The 18583-nt window shown below is 39.6% G+C and overlaps 1 protein-coding gene across 1 annotated transcript; it reads left to right on the forward strand.

Annotated features, from left to right (window-relative positions):
- Positions 1 to 14408: 14408 nt before the first annotated feature.
- On the forward strand, positions 14409 to 14672 carry KRTAP7-1 (keratin associated protein 7-1). Its single transcript, XM_036118547.2, has one exon. It carries the CDS (start codon positions 14409 to 14411, stop codon positions 14670 to 14672), a length of 264 nt encoding a protein of 87 aa, XP_035974440.1.
- Positions 14673 to 18583: the final 3911 nt, after the last annotated feature.

The following is an 18583-nucleotide window of genomic DNA, read 5'->3' on the forward strand; positions in this document are numbered from 1 at the left end:
GATACAAAATGGTGCTAAGAGCACACAATTTGGATGCTATGGGTCCTCACTGCTACTGAGTTGTCATTGTAGACATTTTTAGTAGACAGAGCCAGGAAATATTTTTTAAAGAGAAAAATAAGTAATGAATTTCTTTCTGATATTTCTAGTTCAAATTTAAGGGGTTTTATTTAATTTCTTTGGTTTTTAAGTTCTTTTTCCTCCTCTTAAGCTGAAAATCTTAGTTTTTAAGTTTATATTCTTTTTTTTTTTAAAAGATTTATTTATTTATTTGAGGGGGGAGAAGGATAGGGGGAGAAGGAGAGAGAGAATCTTAAGTAGTCTCCATACTCAGTGTGGAGTCTGATGTGGGGCTTGATACAATCCTGAGATTATGACCTGACCTGAAATCAGGAGTCGAATGCTTAACAGACTGAGCCACACAGGTGCCCCGTTATAGTCTTATAATATACCTATAATAGTTTCAAAATAACAAAACAAATATTGGTACTAACACTAAGATTGTTGAATACAATTCAAGGGCTCTTTATATTTCTTCCTATTTTAAGATATTATACTTCTAGGGATGAACAGCCAAAATTCTGTATGTTAGAGTCACTTGAAATAATTCTGTTATACAACCCACCTGACATTTAGCTGGATTCATTTCTTTCACATTGTTTTCAATTTTCAGATTGCTTTTTTCTTTTGATTTAATTTTTAAAATTTATTAAAATTGTTATATGATTCGAAAGTCAAAACTATAAAATGAGGTATATCCTATCCCCTGTATCCTGTTCTCCTTGTCCCTATTGGTAATTTTTTATGTTTTCTATTTGTTTCCACTGTTTCTTTTAAAAAATTGTAAGCAAATATGGATAAGTCCTTGTAAGTCCCCATTTCTTACCCAAAATGTAGCATAATGCTAATACTCTGCACGGATCTTCTTCTGCTTAGTAAATTTTGTATATAACTCCCTATGAGAACATGGAGATCTTACTCCATCCACTTTAGAGTTGCCTACTATCAAATTATATGGATGAAGCATAATTTACCAAGCAGTCTATTATTGGTAGGTATGTAGGTTGTTTCCAATATTTTACCTTTACAAATAATGATGCAATGAATAGCTTTGTGCATATGTCATTTCTAATTTTTGTCATTACATCATTAGGATGGATGCTTAAAAAGAAATCTCTGAGTCAAAAAATTAATGCATGTGAAATTTTGCTAGAAAGTGCCAAATCATCCTCCATGAAAGTTGTATCATTTTGCTTTCCTGATGGTGACATTATTAGTCACTCACAAGTACTTCTACTATGAAAGTTGCACCTTGAAAGAAGGCTATTTTCCTCTTCCCTACGTACTTACCTGTCAAATCAGTTTTATCTAGGTTCCATTGTTACCCAATTTAATTAGGCTTTTTTTTTATTAGTTTCAGAGGTAGAATTTAGTGATTCATCAGTTGCATATAACACCCAATGCTCATTATATCAAGTGCCCTCCTTAATGCCCATCACCCAATTATCCCTTCTCCCTACCCACCTCCCCTCCACCAACCCTCAGTTTATTTCCTAGAGTTTAGCATCTCTTATGGTTTGCCTCACTCTCAATTTTCATCTTATTTTATTTTTCCTTCCCTTCCCCTATGTTCATCTGTTTTGTTTTGATTTAATTAGGCTTTCTGAGGTAGCCCAGGATCTCTTGCCATCCTTAACTCCTTTGTCACTAGAATTCAGACTTAGGGGATCCACAAATCCCTACCTTCTATCCCTTCTTTCTAAACCACTGTTTACTGCTATAAAGTGCAATAAAGTCATAATACAAAATGCAGATTCACGTGACCCAATTCAAATTTTAACCTTGATTTTGTTCTAAAATATAATTTTTTAGACTCTTGCTTATTCCACCACTTCTTTTTATCATTCCCTCAGGCTGCTTGGGTTCAACTTTGGGCTCTGATGCTTAAGAACTATGGGACCCTGGGGAAATTATTTTACCTCTGTGTTCCTTAATGTCCTCACCTGCGCTGTGGGAATAATAATAGTAGGTACCTCCCAGGGATTTTGTGAAGATCAGAAGAAATAATGCATGCCAACCACTGAGAAGAGTGCCAGACATATTGTGTTCAGTAAATCACCATTTTTTGTTATTATTGGTGCCCATTTTAATATTAGTAATAATGAATCTGTCAGAACAGACTTCTCGAGTCTATGGGAACTCTACTGCTGCTCCAAATACAGCAGCAGGTTGTTTGTGTTCAGAAGGAAAAGCATAGTTATTAGAAATTAGAAAATCCAGGGACACCTGGGTGGCTCAGTCAGTTAAGCATTCGACTCTTGGTTTCAGCTCAGGTCATGATCTTGGGGTCGTGAGATCGAGCCCCACGTCAGGCTCCCCACTGGGTATGGAGCCTGCTTAAGATTCTCTCTCCTTCTTCCTGCCCCTCCTCTGCTCTCTCTCTCTCTCAAATAAATAAGTAAATAAAAAAAAAAAAGAAATTAGAAAATCCAGGCCTTCATCCTGACAAATGATCACAATTTTAGCTTTTTTTTTTTAACTTCTATCTCTACCTTTCTTCCTGACCAATGAAATAGTGATATGAAGCATTTCTGCTTCCTTGCTTAAGGGAATAATCTGAATTTTATAGGTTTTTGAAGATGTCTCAAATGGTTTTAATATATTAATCCAGTGCTCAGACTCTGTGTAGGAATAGTTCTATTTTCTATCTATGTCATGAGATAGTGCTCAGCAAAGAAAAGATGAAAACAGCCTATATCTCAAAAACATTCCGGCAACTTGCCTGGGACTAGTTAAAAGTAAGTATGGTTTTATTGGTGAGGAGATGTCTCAGTTCTCTGTGAGACCCAGGAAGGCCCCTTGGTTCTTCAGGCTTCATATTAATACTTTGTTCCTCTGTGGGTTCATTAATCCAACTATTAGTGTCATTTCAAAGATAGAGTTTTTCATTGTTCATGACTGGAGTTGCTACTTGTGAGTATCTTATAGAAGTGATTTATTTTATTTTATTTTTATTTATATCACGGTTATCATCATGTCATCCTTCACTACCCCTTCTGCAAACTATTTTCATGAATCTCAAGTCTCTAATCTGACTTTCATCCACCCCACTTTCAACCCAGACCAGTGAATTTTCTCCCTAATGGCACTTGGTGCTCTTATATGTTAACACAATTTTGATCTATTTCCTTCATTTCCCCCCTCTGCCCCCACTCACGAATTTCTTTGAAACTGTGACTGTACCTTTTAATCTTGATATTCTCAACAGTGACTAGGAAAGTATCCTATGGCACAAAGAATGCTGAATCAATATTTGTTTACTGTATCAATAAATACATTTAATGATTATTTTTCTTTTGAATCATAGGACCAAAACTTTTTTTTTTAAATCTTTTAATGATTCTTTAGAATAGGTCTTTACTTATTCACTGCTGGTTTTTGAAGTTGTCTCCAAATTTTTCTGTCAAACTTCAATTTTATGGAGGGCATCAAGCCTGGTGTAAGAAAATTCTTACAGGTTTGATAGAGCTGTGTGCCCTGACAAGAGTGTTCTATTGATTCCTGTATGAAAGAATGCAGAGTCACAAGACCAGTCACTGCAAGGTAGTCTAGTGCCCACTGTTTATGACATTTAGGAACTCTGATAATCTGTTGCCTTTTTTTAATTTTCATTTTTAAAGTAATCTCTACACCCAAAGTGAGGCTCAAACTCACAGCCCTGAGATCGAGTGACGTGCTCCACTGACTGAGCCAGCCAGACACCCTTTTGTTGTTGTTGCTGTTTTTAAATATTTTATTATTTGACAGAGAGAGAGCAAGCGAACACAAGCAGGATGAGCAACAGGCAGACGAGAGGGAGAAGCAGGCTTCCGCTGAGCCGGGACCCCCAACGTGGGGCTCGATCCCAGGACCCCGGGATCATGACCTGAGCCAAAGACAGCCTCTGAGCCACCCAGGCGCCTCTGTTGTTTTTTTAAATTAGTTTGTTTCTCCTCTTGGGAAACTGGGGAAATCGGATATTCTCAGACTAAATGAGCCAACAGGTATCTTTCAGTTCCTGTCTAAAGCCCATGCTATGTTGTTCACTAACTGAGGAATGGAGAAAAACAGGAGGAGGGATAGCAAGAGGCAACATCAGGATAACTGTCCTAGGACAGTCTCTGCTCTCACAGGTAGGATAGGGACTCAGAAACCTAGCTGAGTTAAATTAAAGGTATTTGATAAGGACTTATGGATTGCTTTTGGGGAGCTAACACTTCCTGGTACTACAGCCTATATGATGCCTACAGAGATACTGGGACAAGGAGATCAGGGCGGTTCAGTGTCAGACGACTCGTGCGTGCAGCATGTCGCCTGGAGGCGGCCCGATGCCTTGGTTCCTCTGAGTGGGGTCTGTGATGATCGCTCCGTCTGCAGAGGGCAGTGGGCTTTAGGACGGTCTCCTAGAGACTTCAGCGTCGGCATCACCTATTTGCCTGCTATCAAAACGTTACAATATTGATTATATTCAGAACCATTTTTCTTTACTAGTCAGCACCAGTTTATTAATATATTTTAAAAATTGCTATGGGGCCCTTTTGTGGGTCAGGCTCTGTGATACTAGTGTCTCAACGCTTAACATTTGCATCGCTTTTCTCATGTTCCTTTTTCCTCCGTTGATCCCTTGATCTGTTGTTCCTTTGCACAATTCTCTTAGGTCCCTTCTCCTCAGGCTCCCTTCTAGTTCTTTAAGAATCAGCTCCCTTGTATCCTACTCCAGGAAGCCTTCCAAGATTTCCACATTTTATTTAGTGCCCCTCCCCCCACCCCTTTCCGCGACAGCTTTCCCTCTCTCTACCTCTCCTCTCAGTCCCTTAGGGCTTTCCCAAGGTCTGTTCTCAGCCCCCCGCCCCTTTCTATTTTCTTGTGGATATTCTTGTGGACATCATATGGCTTAAAATTTTGTTTCAAGGAGGAGGAAAACTCAATATACAGTTTTCATACTGTCTTATTACTTATCATTGCGGTGTGAGGATGGGCAGTGCCATTAAATATTCTTCATAAATGTAATTTGTAGTGGTTGCATAGCACTTGCAGGAACCATTATGAAAAATCCCTGCCAGAATTTAGTTCTAAGAAAAATGTCTATAAATGGATTGTGGGGGAGGCAGCATAATATAGTAAAAATTATTCTGGGAGGGGTTTTGTATCAAAACGACAGGCTATACACAGATTCCTACCTCCTACTCCTCCATATCCCTAGAAATGACAGAAAAGATTTTTTTTTTTAGAGAGAGAGAGTGAAAGAGAGAGAGAGAGAGTGTGTTTGTGTGTGTGTGTGTGTATGAGCCGGGGAAGGGCAGAGGGAAAGGGAGAGGGAGAGAATCTTAAGTGGACTCCACGCTCAGCACAGAGCCCGACACGGGGCTCGATCTCATAACCCTGAGATCATGATCTGAGCCAAAATCAAGAGTCGGGTGCTTAACTGACTGAGCCACCCAGGTGCCCTGAGAAGCTATTTTTTTAAGAAAAGGACAAATCAGAACAATCCTGGAAAAATAAAAAGCTTGCCATCAGAGGAGAGGAGAAATATGGAATTCTTCAAAGGGAGAAAGTGGTCAGGGTTGGCTGTGTGCTGGACTGCTGAGACAGGTGGGAAGAATTTTGATAACCTGGTGCAAGGGTGAGGAGGACAGTTATCTAGGAGCAAATGGGTGAGCTGGCCTATGCCCTTTCTTCCTTGTGCCCAGCAGGGTGCCGAAGAGTAACTCACCTCAAGTGTGAAGCAGTGAGTAAAGAGCAAAAAGGTAATGCCTGTTGGTGGCTGGTTATGGCGGAGGTGGAGAAATGTGAACTGATGTGCATACACTTCAGAGCCTGCTGGGTCAGTGACAGACTGGATCTGTGTGCGTGTGTGTGGAGGAAGTGAGGATTAGTGTGCTCTTGTTGTGCAACAAACAGCATCACCACAACAGCACACCGTTATTATCCCAGTTTCCCTGGATCAGGACTGTGGGCATAGCTTTGCTGGTTCTGTGTTTCAGGGTCCCATCTGAAAGCTGCAACCAGGGTGTCTGCTGGGCTCGCGTTCTCATCCCAAGGCTCGGTTAGAGAGGGATCCACTTCCAAGCTCACGTGGTTGTTGGTAGAATTCAATTCCTTGCAGCCATTGGACGGAGGGCCTTAGATTCTTCTGTTGGCAGCTGGCTGGATGCTGGCTCTGGTTTCCTGCCCCGTGGGTCTCAGCAACAGCAAACTAGTTTTCTCCAAACCAACAAGGGAGAGAGTCTCTCAGCAAGACAGATGTTATAGTCTTTTGTCATGAAACCACAGAAGTCACCATCATTACATGACATCATATCCTATCCATTCTATTCGTCGTATTCTACACATTTGTCCTATTCTATTCATTCTATTCTACACAAGTCCCAGGCCCCACACACACTCAGGAGAAGCATTTCTCAAAAGTGTGAATATCCAGAGACAGCGGTCATGGCAGCCACCTGAGGTTTGCCCACCATAGGAGGTAAGGTGCAGAAAAGGAACCAATTATTTTTCAGAGAAATTGGTTGGATTCAAGTCTGCAATGGATAAGGACAAAGACTTTTTGATTTTAGGCTCAAATCAACACTGACAATGCAATATACGTACATTGCTTTCTTTCCTGAATCTCACTTTCCTTGTGTATAAAATGCAGGAGTTGGACTAATGTTTCTAACATTCAGATTTCTTACATTATATATATAAAAAACCCAACAAATAGCAGAAATACTGCTTGATCCTTCTACTGTTTGAGCTATCTTTTCTCATTCTTCTTCTTCCCTGCCTTGAAAATCATTTGTGAAGATAGTCTACATTTATTAGTTCTTTTTAAAATTAGTGCTGCCGGGCAGCACCTGGGTGGCTCAGTCGGTTAAACATCCAACTTTTGATTTCGGCTTAGGTCATCATCTCAAGGTCATGGGATCGAGCCCGCTCCGTATGGGGCTCTGCGCTGAGCATGGAGCCTGCTTAAGTCTCTCTCTTTCTCTCCCTCTGCTCCTCCCCACCCTCACACGCGTGTTCTCTCTCTAAAAATATATAAAATAAAAAAAATAAGATTAGCACTGCCATTCTTAATCACTTACAGTGCAGATTCTCCCCCTCTCTTTTACTGCATGTTTTTCCTCAAAGGTCATTAATAACCTTTTTTGCCAAATTCAGTGAAGTGGTCTCAATCCTCATCCTCCCCATCCTCTGATTGTGATGTCAGGGGCCGTTGACTTTTCTGACCACAAACTTCCCCACTTGTTACAGTGCCTTTGTGAATGTCACTCCCCTGCTACTCTCTGGGTCTTGTTTACTGACATCTCTGAGTCCCCTTGCTCCTCATCCCCCTAGGGGTGTGTTCCCAACATTCTATTCTTTTTCTTTTATCTGGTGGATCGGATTCACCAACCATGTTTGAACTATTACCTTCCTGAAGATGAAGGCCCAATTGTTCCATCTAGCTTTTTTCTTCTAAGCGGTTCCTGTTTATTTTCAACATTTAATTACAGGCCTGCCTCAATTTATTGCACTCCACAGACGTTGTATTTTTTTATACATTGAAGGTTGGTGGCAACCTTGTGTTGGGTGAATCTATCAGCTCCAATTTTCTATCAGCATTTTCTCATTTTGTGTCCCTGTGCCACATTTTGTTAATTCTCACAATATTTCAAACTTGTTCATTATCGTTATATTTGTTATGATGATCTGTGATCAGGGATTACAACTTGCAGAAAGCTCAGATGATGGGTAACATTTTTTTTTAAAGATTTTATTTATTTGATAGAGATAGAGGGAGAGCACAAGCAGGTGGAGTGGCAGGCAGAGGGGGAGGGAGAAGCAGGCTTCCCACTGAGCAGGGAGCCCGACTCGGGGCTCGATCCCAGGACCCTGGGATCATGACTTGAGCCGAAGGCAGCTGCTTAACCGACTGAGCCACCCAGGCGCCCCTGATGGTTAGCATTTTTTAGCAATAAAATATTTTTTAATTAAGGTGTGTACATTGTTTTTGTAGGCAAAATGCTATTTAACACTTAATGGACTGCAGTGTAGTATAAACATAATTTTTATATGCACTGGGATACCAAAAAGTTCACTGGACTCACCTTACTGGAATATTCTCTGTATTGTGGTGGTCTGGAACTGAACCTGCAATATCTCTGAGATTTGCCTCTATAACTTCCTTGGCGCAAGTGACCCCTCAAAATTAACATCCTCCTCCTGATTTCCCTATTGCCATTACTCGAAGTGTATTTGCCCTGTGCCAGGAGTGAGCCTCTGGTTTCCTTTCTTTCCCTCATGGTGACATCTTATTCATTGCTAAATAAGTCCTATACAGTTCTCCTCTACAATGTCACTCAAGTCTGTCTCCTTATCCTCATTTTTATTGTCACCAGCCTAATTCAGATCCTCAATTATGTTTTGAATTAAACAATTCAAGAGAATACTAGTAGATGTCCCTCCCTCCATAGCTCTCTCCTGCAACCTATCATTCACAAGAAGGCAGCCTTAATCACATAATTTCCTCAATTAAATCCTTTAGTAACTGCTCTTTATCTATCCCCACACCTGTCATGCACGTAAGGCTATCCCTTCTCTAACTCTGGCACTCATTTGCCAGAATTTTCTCCTTAACTTCCCTACATAGTGCAGTCCTCCATCTGAATGGATCAGCTCACCGATCCCCAAACAAACCCAGACACTCCTGCTCTGTCTTTGCCTATGATATCCCTTCTTCCTAAATACCTTTAAGCCTCCACCTCTTGATATCAGACTCATCTTTCACGGCACACTCCAACAACCATCTTACTGATTCCTTCATTCAAGAGATTAACATAGACTAATGAGTTTCAACTATGTGTCAGTCAGGCACAGATAAGACAAAGTGTCTACCATCAGGGCATTCTAGTGAGGAAGACACACAGTGAGGAAGGAGACCATTGTGGCTGGATCACAGGACGGGAGGAAAGTAATATGAAGTGAGGTCGGAAGGTTGAAAGAACCAGACCACGTAAGAAGTTTGAATTTTGTTTCCCTAAGAGCGATAGGAAATCACTGACGGGTTTTGAACAAGGGTAAAACACACTTTATTTTGAAAATGTCCCACTAGCTGGTGTTTAAGGAAAAATCCCGTGGAAGGAGAGTGAACGTGGGAGAATGGGAACCAGTGAGGATGCAAGAGTCCTGGGTAGAGGTGGCAGCTTGACTAGGCGACAGCAGGTGAGAAAGGAGAAGTGGGAATGAATTTGGGATGTATTTTGGAGACAGAGCTGACAGGTTGGATGAAAGAATTATAATGAAGAAAGAAATTAAGTTTTTGTTCTGAGCAATCAGGTGACAATGTTCTTTTTTGAGATAGGAAAGACCATGAAAGGAATAGGTGCGTAGGAGAAAATTAGGAGCTCGAGTTTTGACATGTTAAAATCATTTGTACATGAATGTTCATGGCAGCACTTTTCATAGTAGCCAAATACTGGAAACAACCTAAATGTCTGTCAACTGATGAATGAATAAAAAAAAAATGTGGACTATCCCTACAATGGAATGCTATTTAGCCATAAAAGGAAATGAAATACCTATTCATGCTGTAACATGGAAACTTGAAAACATGGGAAGAGAAAGAAGTCAGGTACAGAAGCCTACCTATTATATGATTAAATTTATGTGACGTGCCCAAAATAGGTAAATCATAGAGACAGAACTTAGTGGGTGTCAATGGGGAGTGACTTTTAATGGTTATGAGATTTCTTTTTGTCATGATGGGATGATGAAAACGTCCTGAAATTGGATAGTCGTGAAATGGAAAGGTTGCACAACTCTGTGAATATAAAAATCACTGAATTGCACACTTTAAAAGGGTGAATTTTATCATGTGAATTATATCTCAAAAGAGGTATTATTTAAGACAATTCTTTGAGCTACTGTTCTGGTCTAGGTTTTCCAGAAAAACAGTTTCAGATCAAGGGTTTATGTATTACTTCTTTCTCAGGGAACAGGGGTGAGGGGCAAAAGGATGAAGCAGAGAAGAGTGGACAGCGCCAATCAAGATGCCTTACTGAGTTGACCTCAGCTAAATACAACTCTGTGCTTGATTCTATGGGACTATTCACCAAGAAGATGACCAACTCTTCAGGAGAGTCCATCTGCATGGCAGGTGGGAAGCCCATATCCCCTGACTCCCATCTCTTCTGGTCAAAGAGAAGCATTGACTCCCTTATACTTCCAGATTATACGTGCAGGGGCACCACATAGGCTGGTCAGTATCCTTCCTAGATGTTAAAGGTAAAGTCCCTGGCTGGGAGGTAGGAGATGCCTGGTGACGGAATGAGACAAGCACCGTCGTTTTATACCAGCTTGATGTGGGCTGGAACCTCTACGAAGATGATTCCTGCAGGAGCAGAAAGTCTATAAGCATCCCTGTCTGATAAAGATGCCAATTAAATATCCAAGTGACTAGGTCAAATAGGCCTCCTCTTTCGTATTTCTTCCTCGTAGATACTATTGTGTTGATTCATTTTCTCTTTTCTTTAAATTGAATATATACATTCAAATAAGTAAAATGAAATTTGGTATTAGACCTCGTTTCTTTTTTTCCCAAATCAACTGGCATTGAGGGATTTTCTTTGTAAAACTAATATTTGTGACAACCGTTCCTCCATTAGATTACAAAGTGACCGGGCAGATATGGAGGAAAGAAGAGAAAGAGAAAAAAAAATTAAAAGTATCAAGTAATCTGTGACCCCATTCAGACTGATGGTAAATGAATTGCACAGAAAGCTGTATATTTAAAATTGCCCAGTATCAGAACTACTTTAAATTCTACTGTCTTATAACCAAAATAAAATAGTAAACTATGCTGTTTTAATTATATGATACTAAAATTATGTTAGTCTTAAAAAAGCCCCTTTTTATTTCTGTGTTCCTCTTATTTTCTAAATTGTGGGAAATGTGTTTAAAAACATTAAAATATGTTTTACAATTTTTTTTAGCTTGTGTAAGGAATAGAAACTCTTTGTGGAAGTCATTAATGCTGTTCTGCGCATGGTGGATTTCCTGCTTCCAGGTACGTGGCATTGTTCTCCAGCTAAGTGTGGTTGTGGAACTTTGCAGAATGAGAAGAATGTGAAGACAATGCATGACATTTGGTGGAAGTCTTTGGGAACTGACAATTGATTTGCCACTTTCTCTTCCCCTATCAGCAGTATTTTAAATAATGAAGGCTCTGTCAGCTCACGTCTGTGAATGAGAATCATGTCTATCCCAGACGCCCACCCACCGGATGTGTACCGTGGGCATGAAATAAATGCCTCTGATCTTAACAAGCATTGACATTTGGGGTGGTTTGTTACAGTAGCAAAACTAGCCTTTCTTTATTGATGTGTTCTTCAAGAAAATAACAGAGTGATCTCAGGCACTTTATAAGCTGAAGCCCTTTCAAGTATTAATGACATATCAAAGGCAGTTCAGCAAAGCAGTTAAGAGCATGGCTTTGAAGCTTGATTCTGCTTATTAGCCATGTGACAGTGAACAATTTATTTAAGTTCTCTGGCCTCAGTGTTCTCATGAAATATCACAATACCCACATCATAAGATCACCGTAAAAATGAAATGAATTAACATTTGCTAAGTGCTTAGAAAAGTGCAGAGTAAGTCCTGTCACTATATACAGTGATAAAACATAAATAAATAGTACATGTACCTAGACCAGAATAGTACATGTGAAGTGTTCAGAAAAGAACCTAGCACAGAGTAAGCCTTCCATGATACTGATTATTACTAATATTTAGAATAAAAACAAATAACGATCAAATACTTGGCTGGGAATTTTTCTCTGGGGAAAACAAACAAAAGGGGGAGGGGGTGGGGAACAAATTCATGGCTCAGCTCTGGTGGGTTTTGCCTCTGGGGAGATGCCTGGATACGTGGATGTTACTTCCCTTTCTATTCAGGTATGTCCTGAGAAAAGAAACAGAACACAGGGGAATGGAAAAGACAAACGAGGGTTTTTTTCTTTAATTATCTCTGTCACCCAGAGCAAAAGGAAACAGGCCCCCTGTGACTGGCACCGAACTCGCCTGTCCATGGGAGATAAGCAGCTCGGGGCGATTTCACAGAGCCAAGTAAAGACAAATTCCTTGAAATCTCATGAAAGGTTGGCTCGGAATTTATCAGGATGATTTATTCATGAGAATCACCTGAGATTCTCATTAAAAATATTGATTTCCAGAATCTCATGGTAGTAGTGGGAGAGGATTGCTCTGGAAATCCAAATTTCAAACAAGTTCTTGAGGACGTTTGTCCTGCCCCCTGGTTATTTGAGAACCGGGGCAAGTCTGGTCCTGCAGCTCAGAAGGAGTAGCTGAAGTACCACTGCCACCAGGTGGCAGTAGATCCAAATTACAGGTTCCAAAGGCATTGGATGGGAGAATTAGCAGTTCAATTTTTCCAGCAACTGCCCAACTGTCGCGTTAAAATGAAGGCAGTCGCCTCACAGACATAGTTCAAGTTTTCTGGATTAGCTGATGTAGAGTTTATATAATTTGGACCCTTGAAGACACAGCTTCTCATCATTTTAAATCGTTCCTTTTGTTAAAAACTGAATTTGAAAATAGACCTTATCTTTTGAGTCTCTCCAACTATACACTCTCACAACATGTAATCAGTTTGTAGAATAAAAGAAACCATACTTACTTATGGAAAAAGATCTGTAAAAAGTTCTTCTTTTTTTAAGTTTTAAATTCCAGTTCGTTAACATACAGTGTAATATTAATTTCAGCTGTATAAGATAGTGATTCAACACTTCCATGCAACCCCCGTGCTCATCACAACAAGTGCACTCCTTAATTCCCATCATGTATTTCCCCCATCCCTCATCCACCTCCCCACTGGTAGCTGTCAGTTTGTTCTCTATAGTTAGGAGGCTGTTTCTTGGTTTGCCTCTCTCTTTTTTTTTCTCCCCCTTTTTTCACTTGTTTTGTTTCTTAAATTCCACAAATGAGTGAGATCATATGGTATTTGTCTTTGATGACTTATTTAGCTTAGCATTATGTCCTCTAGCTCCATCCATGTCGTTGCATGTAAACAGTTCTTCTATCAAAGAAACTGAGAGAGGTGACATCTTAATAGAGAGAGAGAGAGATGTCTGACTGAAATAATTAGTTTTGCCTGTTGGACTCTATGATTGTCCATTAAGGAGAGAATAAGCAAAAAGAGTTGATATTGATGACATTTCCTTTTTCTACTTTCAGAGAATCTAGGCCCTTATTCACCCATAAAACAAGACTATTTCCTAAAGAGTTGAACTGGAATGGAATAAACTTAGCTTTGCTGAGCTCAGATTCTTTCTGGTTTACCTTCGTCATGAGAAATGGTCACACAAGGCAAAATGTGAGCAGAAACAAGTGTTGCATCCTTAAATATAACTGGCATTTCATAATGGATCACAGCATCCAAGCTTGTTTTACTAGGAGTCGGTAAGAAGCAAGCACGGTACAACGTGACTTTGAAATTGAGCATCATTCCACTCACTCCTGGTGTGGCAACTCCACAAGTCAGCTTGGCAGTGTTCAAGATGATTTACAACAAAGATTGTATGTTCTCCATAGGGGGAAAAATGCATTAACAAGGAAGATGCTCATAAATGAAATACATGAAATTACCAGTAGATGATACACAGCCATCCTATTATTTGGTGTTCCTGCAGCCTCTGTAAAAAGGCTTGCTCTGATGGATACATGTATCAATGTTTTAAAAACTAAAAACTAAAAAAGTAAACAAAATTCTTGAAGTGAAATTCACATAAGATAAAACGAACCATCTTAAAGTGAACAATGTTGCGGCGTTTAGTACATTACAGTGTTTTGCAATAGCCACCTCTAGTTCCAAATACTTTTCTTCCTTCCAAAAGAAACTTCACACCCATTGAGCAGTTGGTATACCCATGTTTTTGAATGGCACAGGGAAAGAATTTTAAGACTCTGGAGAAGTATTCACATTGTTGCCAGAGCTTTTTTAGTATAGCTCTGTCTTGGGAGGAGTTTATAATCAGAGGATTTAAAGAGTCTGACATGATGCAATCAGGAGGGTAGTTAAAACGATGGGGCACTGACGAAAAGAATTCAATTGCCTGTCAGGGATGGCCCCTGGCTTTGAAGATACAGCACATTCCTTTGCAAATAGAAAAGCCAACAAGAATGTGGGCCACGAGTTTGTGGGTTCCTTTATGCACATTTTATTACCAAATAAGAGACTTATTTATGCAAATTAATGGAAAGATGTTTAGAGAACTGTGTCATGCCCACCAGCTGGGGGTATAAAAAGCCTTCTGCAGGAGGAGACCTGCATTCAGACTCGGGTTACTCGCTCTTCCCCATCCATCCTATTCCTCCTCAACTCCTGCCACCATGACTCGTTTCTTCTGCTGTGGAAGCTACTTCCCCGGCTATCCCTGCTATGGAACCAACTTCCACAGGACCTTCAGAGCTACCCCCCTGAACTGCGTCGTGCCCCTGGGCTCTCCCCTGAACTATGGTTATGGATGCAATGGCTACAGCTCCCTGGGCTACAGCTTTGGTGGTAGCAACATGTACAACAGGGACTGTTGCTACGGCGGCAGCTCTTGCAGGCCATGGGGCTCCAACTCTGGCTTCGGCTACAGCACTTACTGATGGACCCGAGGCTCCAAGCACCTGCAGAACTCTCCGTCGACTCTCTGTGTGCGAACCGACCTGAAGAGCCATGACTGTCTTCCTGCCTCCAGATGTGCGTGGGAGATACATCTTCCGTCTTCTCGCTGACTTCTTCCTGAGCTCCTGGTCTTTGATGACACTGAACAAGCCACCCAGGGATCAAATGCTGAACTGATACCTACAGCCAAGGAGAGCAAGATGTGTTTCTCCCACATAACCTGAATTTTAGCCGTAAAGCGAGTAGTTTGCCTCTTCTAGTTGCTCTGCTCCTGTATTATTAAATTCTACATTGACATCAGTGTATTACAAGTGGGTGTGGGTAGAAGGGGGTTTTGCTGTCAGTCTCTTAATAAATCTATTTCATTCAGCACACATATATTTGTTCCTGTTTTTTATTTTAGTCTGCTTTTATGCTTTTGAATTCATCAGCCAGTTTCAACCTGGAAGGGCTGACTTGAACCAAATCTTATTTTGAGTTCAGACTGTATACCAGGATAGGGTGATGCCTAATTATTTTGTCCCTTAATGTTACGACTTCAGTTTCTAAAAAGGCCTTAAAAGTGTCCTAAATTAAATCCAAAATACACTGCCATTGTCTGTTTCTCTATGCCGATTATAAGCAGGAACATTTCTTAGCTGTTGAATGCTCAAAAAATTTCTTTCCTTCTTTCATTAGGGACACAATCCCATTTTGATTCTTTCCCCTTTTCCCTGCTGTTTATGGAACTCAGCTCCGGAGAGATGTGAACCCCACAGCCTGTTGGAAGAATTTCAACCAAATGGACTTAGTTATGAATCTTTGTTTTTAGGAGTTTCTAAGATTTGTTCAATAAAGGGAAGCCAACAGCTAAAAATCACATAATTTTTTTTTTCCTTCTTGATAGATGAGTCTTATTTTTCCCATCCTCCTCACTTCTGATTATACATATAGCTGTATTAAAAATGAAGCATTTATTCTTTGGAATGATAGTTGCCATCAAAAGCACTTGAAATGATGTGTGGTTTGTACTTAGAAAATGCTTCTGGTCTGCCTCCTGAAAAATCTCTGCTTTACTGAAGCAAAATACTTTGTTTGAATGAAAGCTTACTCACTCACATATCAAGTATTTATTACACCCCTGCCTCTCTCAGAGAAGGTGCTCAATAATTGTTTATTGACTTGTTAAATCTCTTCTCTATGGGTGCAAAATATAGTATAAGCCAATATAAAGTTCATTCACGTATGGATGAAATAATACTGGACTCTGGCCACTGTGTTAAGAATTTGGGGACTATAAAAACCACCTAAATAGAGACTGGCCTGAGGAGCTGTTTTCAAGAGATGCTCACTCAATAGACACTCACCAAGTAGACACAAGGCCAAAGATTGTCCTAAGATTTGGGAGACATAGAGACAAATAAAACATAATCCTTGCCCTGAAGATTTAAATATACTTTATTCAGCATATAAAGAACACTTAATAGTCTCTTATTTTATACCAATTAATGTGCTGTAAATGATTATACAAAGATAAATAGATATTCTTTACTCAGTTCTTCCCAAGGACTTAAAATAGGAGACAGCCTATGATCATTTAGCCTTAGGCATTTAGCCTAAGATCAAGGAAGGTATAATTATTAAAATGAGAAAATTAATATTGATATATTATTATCTAAGTACAGTGCATACTCCAATTTTTTCAATTGCTCTAATAATGTCCTTTGGAGTTATTATTTGCCTTTGTCCATATAAACATAGCATAAACAGTGAGGTAAGCTTGCATAGAAGGGCAGTTTGGGTATATAAACATGACCATGAGAGAGGTGAGTTAAGAGTTACATATGGAGACAGATATGCGTGTGCAAAAGGGAAAAAGAATTGGGCTATCTGGAGGTGAAGTGGGCTTTCACTGGCAAAATTCCAACAAATAGGTAGACTGACCTACTGGTGGGGAAATTCCAGGGGCATCAAGTACTAAATGGATGATTTGGGATCTCTACCAACCATAAGATTCTAGATTCTATCATCATGGCTAACATTTACCTAAAGTGTGATTGTTCTAAAACCATAATCATTTTTGTGTTTTGCCAATTAGATATTTTTTTATTTTGACGTAATTTCAGATTCACAGAAAACTTGCCATGTCAGTGCAAGGAAATTCTGCATGCCTGGATTTATTAAATGTTTACACTTTGCCCCACTTACTTTATCACTATATATAATATAATATACATACAGTACTGTATGTGTGTAATATACATAATATTTAGAGTAACAAATCCACTTCAGAATATATTTCAGGTATCATGACCATTTGTCCTTAGAACAAAGGCAGAATAATCATGAAAATTAGAAAATTTAATATTAGTACTGTTATCTAATCCACAGTACATACTCAAACTTAGTTAATTGTCCCAATTTGTCCCTAGTAGTTATTTTTCCCCTTGTCCCTGCAGGATCTGAGCCATCATGTGCGTCTCCTTAAGTTCTTTAATCTGCATCAGTTCCTCAGCATTTCTCTGTATTTCTTAACCTCAACCAATTTCAAGGATGCAGGTTGATTATTTTATAGAATGTCCCTTGGTTTTGGTTTGTCTGACTTTCCTCATGATTAGGTTCATGTTAAACATCTATGGTAGAAATGTCATAGAAACAATGCTGTATTCTTCTTGGTGCATCCTATCAGGAGTCACATGATGTTGGTTTATGCAAATTTGATTGGTATGAATTTTGATCACTTGGTAAAAGTAGCATCTTTCATGCTTCTTCACTTCCTTTGTCATTAGTAACTAGTGTGTTGATACTCTGACGCTATGTAAACATCCTATTGCTTATCAAGTTTGTACCCACTAATTTTAGGATTTATTTGCAACTTTCTGATTTTATATATCCTTCTACTATTTATTAGTTGGCATTCTACCATAAGAAGGAACTTTCTTTCCCCCATTTAGTTTTTTGTGTGCTTATTTGTATCAATATTTATATCAACATAAGCTTGTGGATTCTTATTTTGCTCAATATGTTATAATCGGTTAATGTTACTTTTAATTTTGATGCTCAGATTGCCCCAGATTTGGACAGTGGGAAAACCCTCACACAGGCTCCTAAGTTCCTTAGAAATGGCCCCATCACTATTGGATCAATTCTTTAATTTCTGGCTCAACAGAATGTTCCGGGCTCATCTTGAATTTCTCTGCTGCAGTCACGGAATCAGTGATTTCTCCAGGTCTCTAGATTCCGTAAGTGAAGACTGCAATTTAGAAACTATTGTTGTTATATATGCTCATTTATACCTTATCATATGCTATAACGATCATTGCTATGACTATCAATCATCCTTTCAGATTTAATGATGATACACTAAAAAGCTGTGCTGGAGCTCTGCGTATGGGGGAGAGTTCACAAAGGATTCATTTAAGGTAAAAGAGGGGCTGGCTGGCCTTTAGGTTGGCAGTGAGGTGGGGGGCCCCCAAATACCAGAGTGCAAAGGTCATTTGTTCTAAAGTTCAAGTGACCATACTGGTTGCCCACTGGTTGAACACTTCTGTTCTTTAACTAGATTTTCATTTAACCACCCTATCTCTGTTTTAGCCCTAATCCTTATATTTTTCTGTGTGTTGCAATCCTGATTCTCTCTGGGGATTTGAAGGGGAAGATCAGCTTGCTCTTTGCTTAGAGCCCCCTTTCATGGTCTCTGCTATGGTTTCCTCTTTCTTTCTGTTTTCTTTCCATCTCCTTCCCATCATCCAGATATTTAGTTTATCCCTCTTCAATCAGTATTGTTCCTACAATTCTGTCATTGTTGGCTTCTACCTTTTATTATAATTGAATGGGTTCTGGGGAGGGGAAAGGGCAAAGTCTGTTTGGTCTGCCTGCCATCTTTTTCTTTTTTTTTTTTAAGATTTATTTA

Source organism: Halichoerus grypus, chromosome 1 (assembly GCF_964656455.1).
Source record: "Halichoerus grypus chromosome 1, mHalGry1.hap1.1, whole genome shotgun sequence".
Taxonomy (NCBI): domain Eukaryota; kingdom Metazoa; phylum Chordata; class Mammalia; order Carnivora; family Phocidae; genus Halichoerus; species Halichoerus grypus.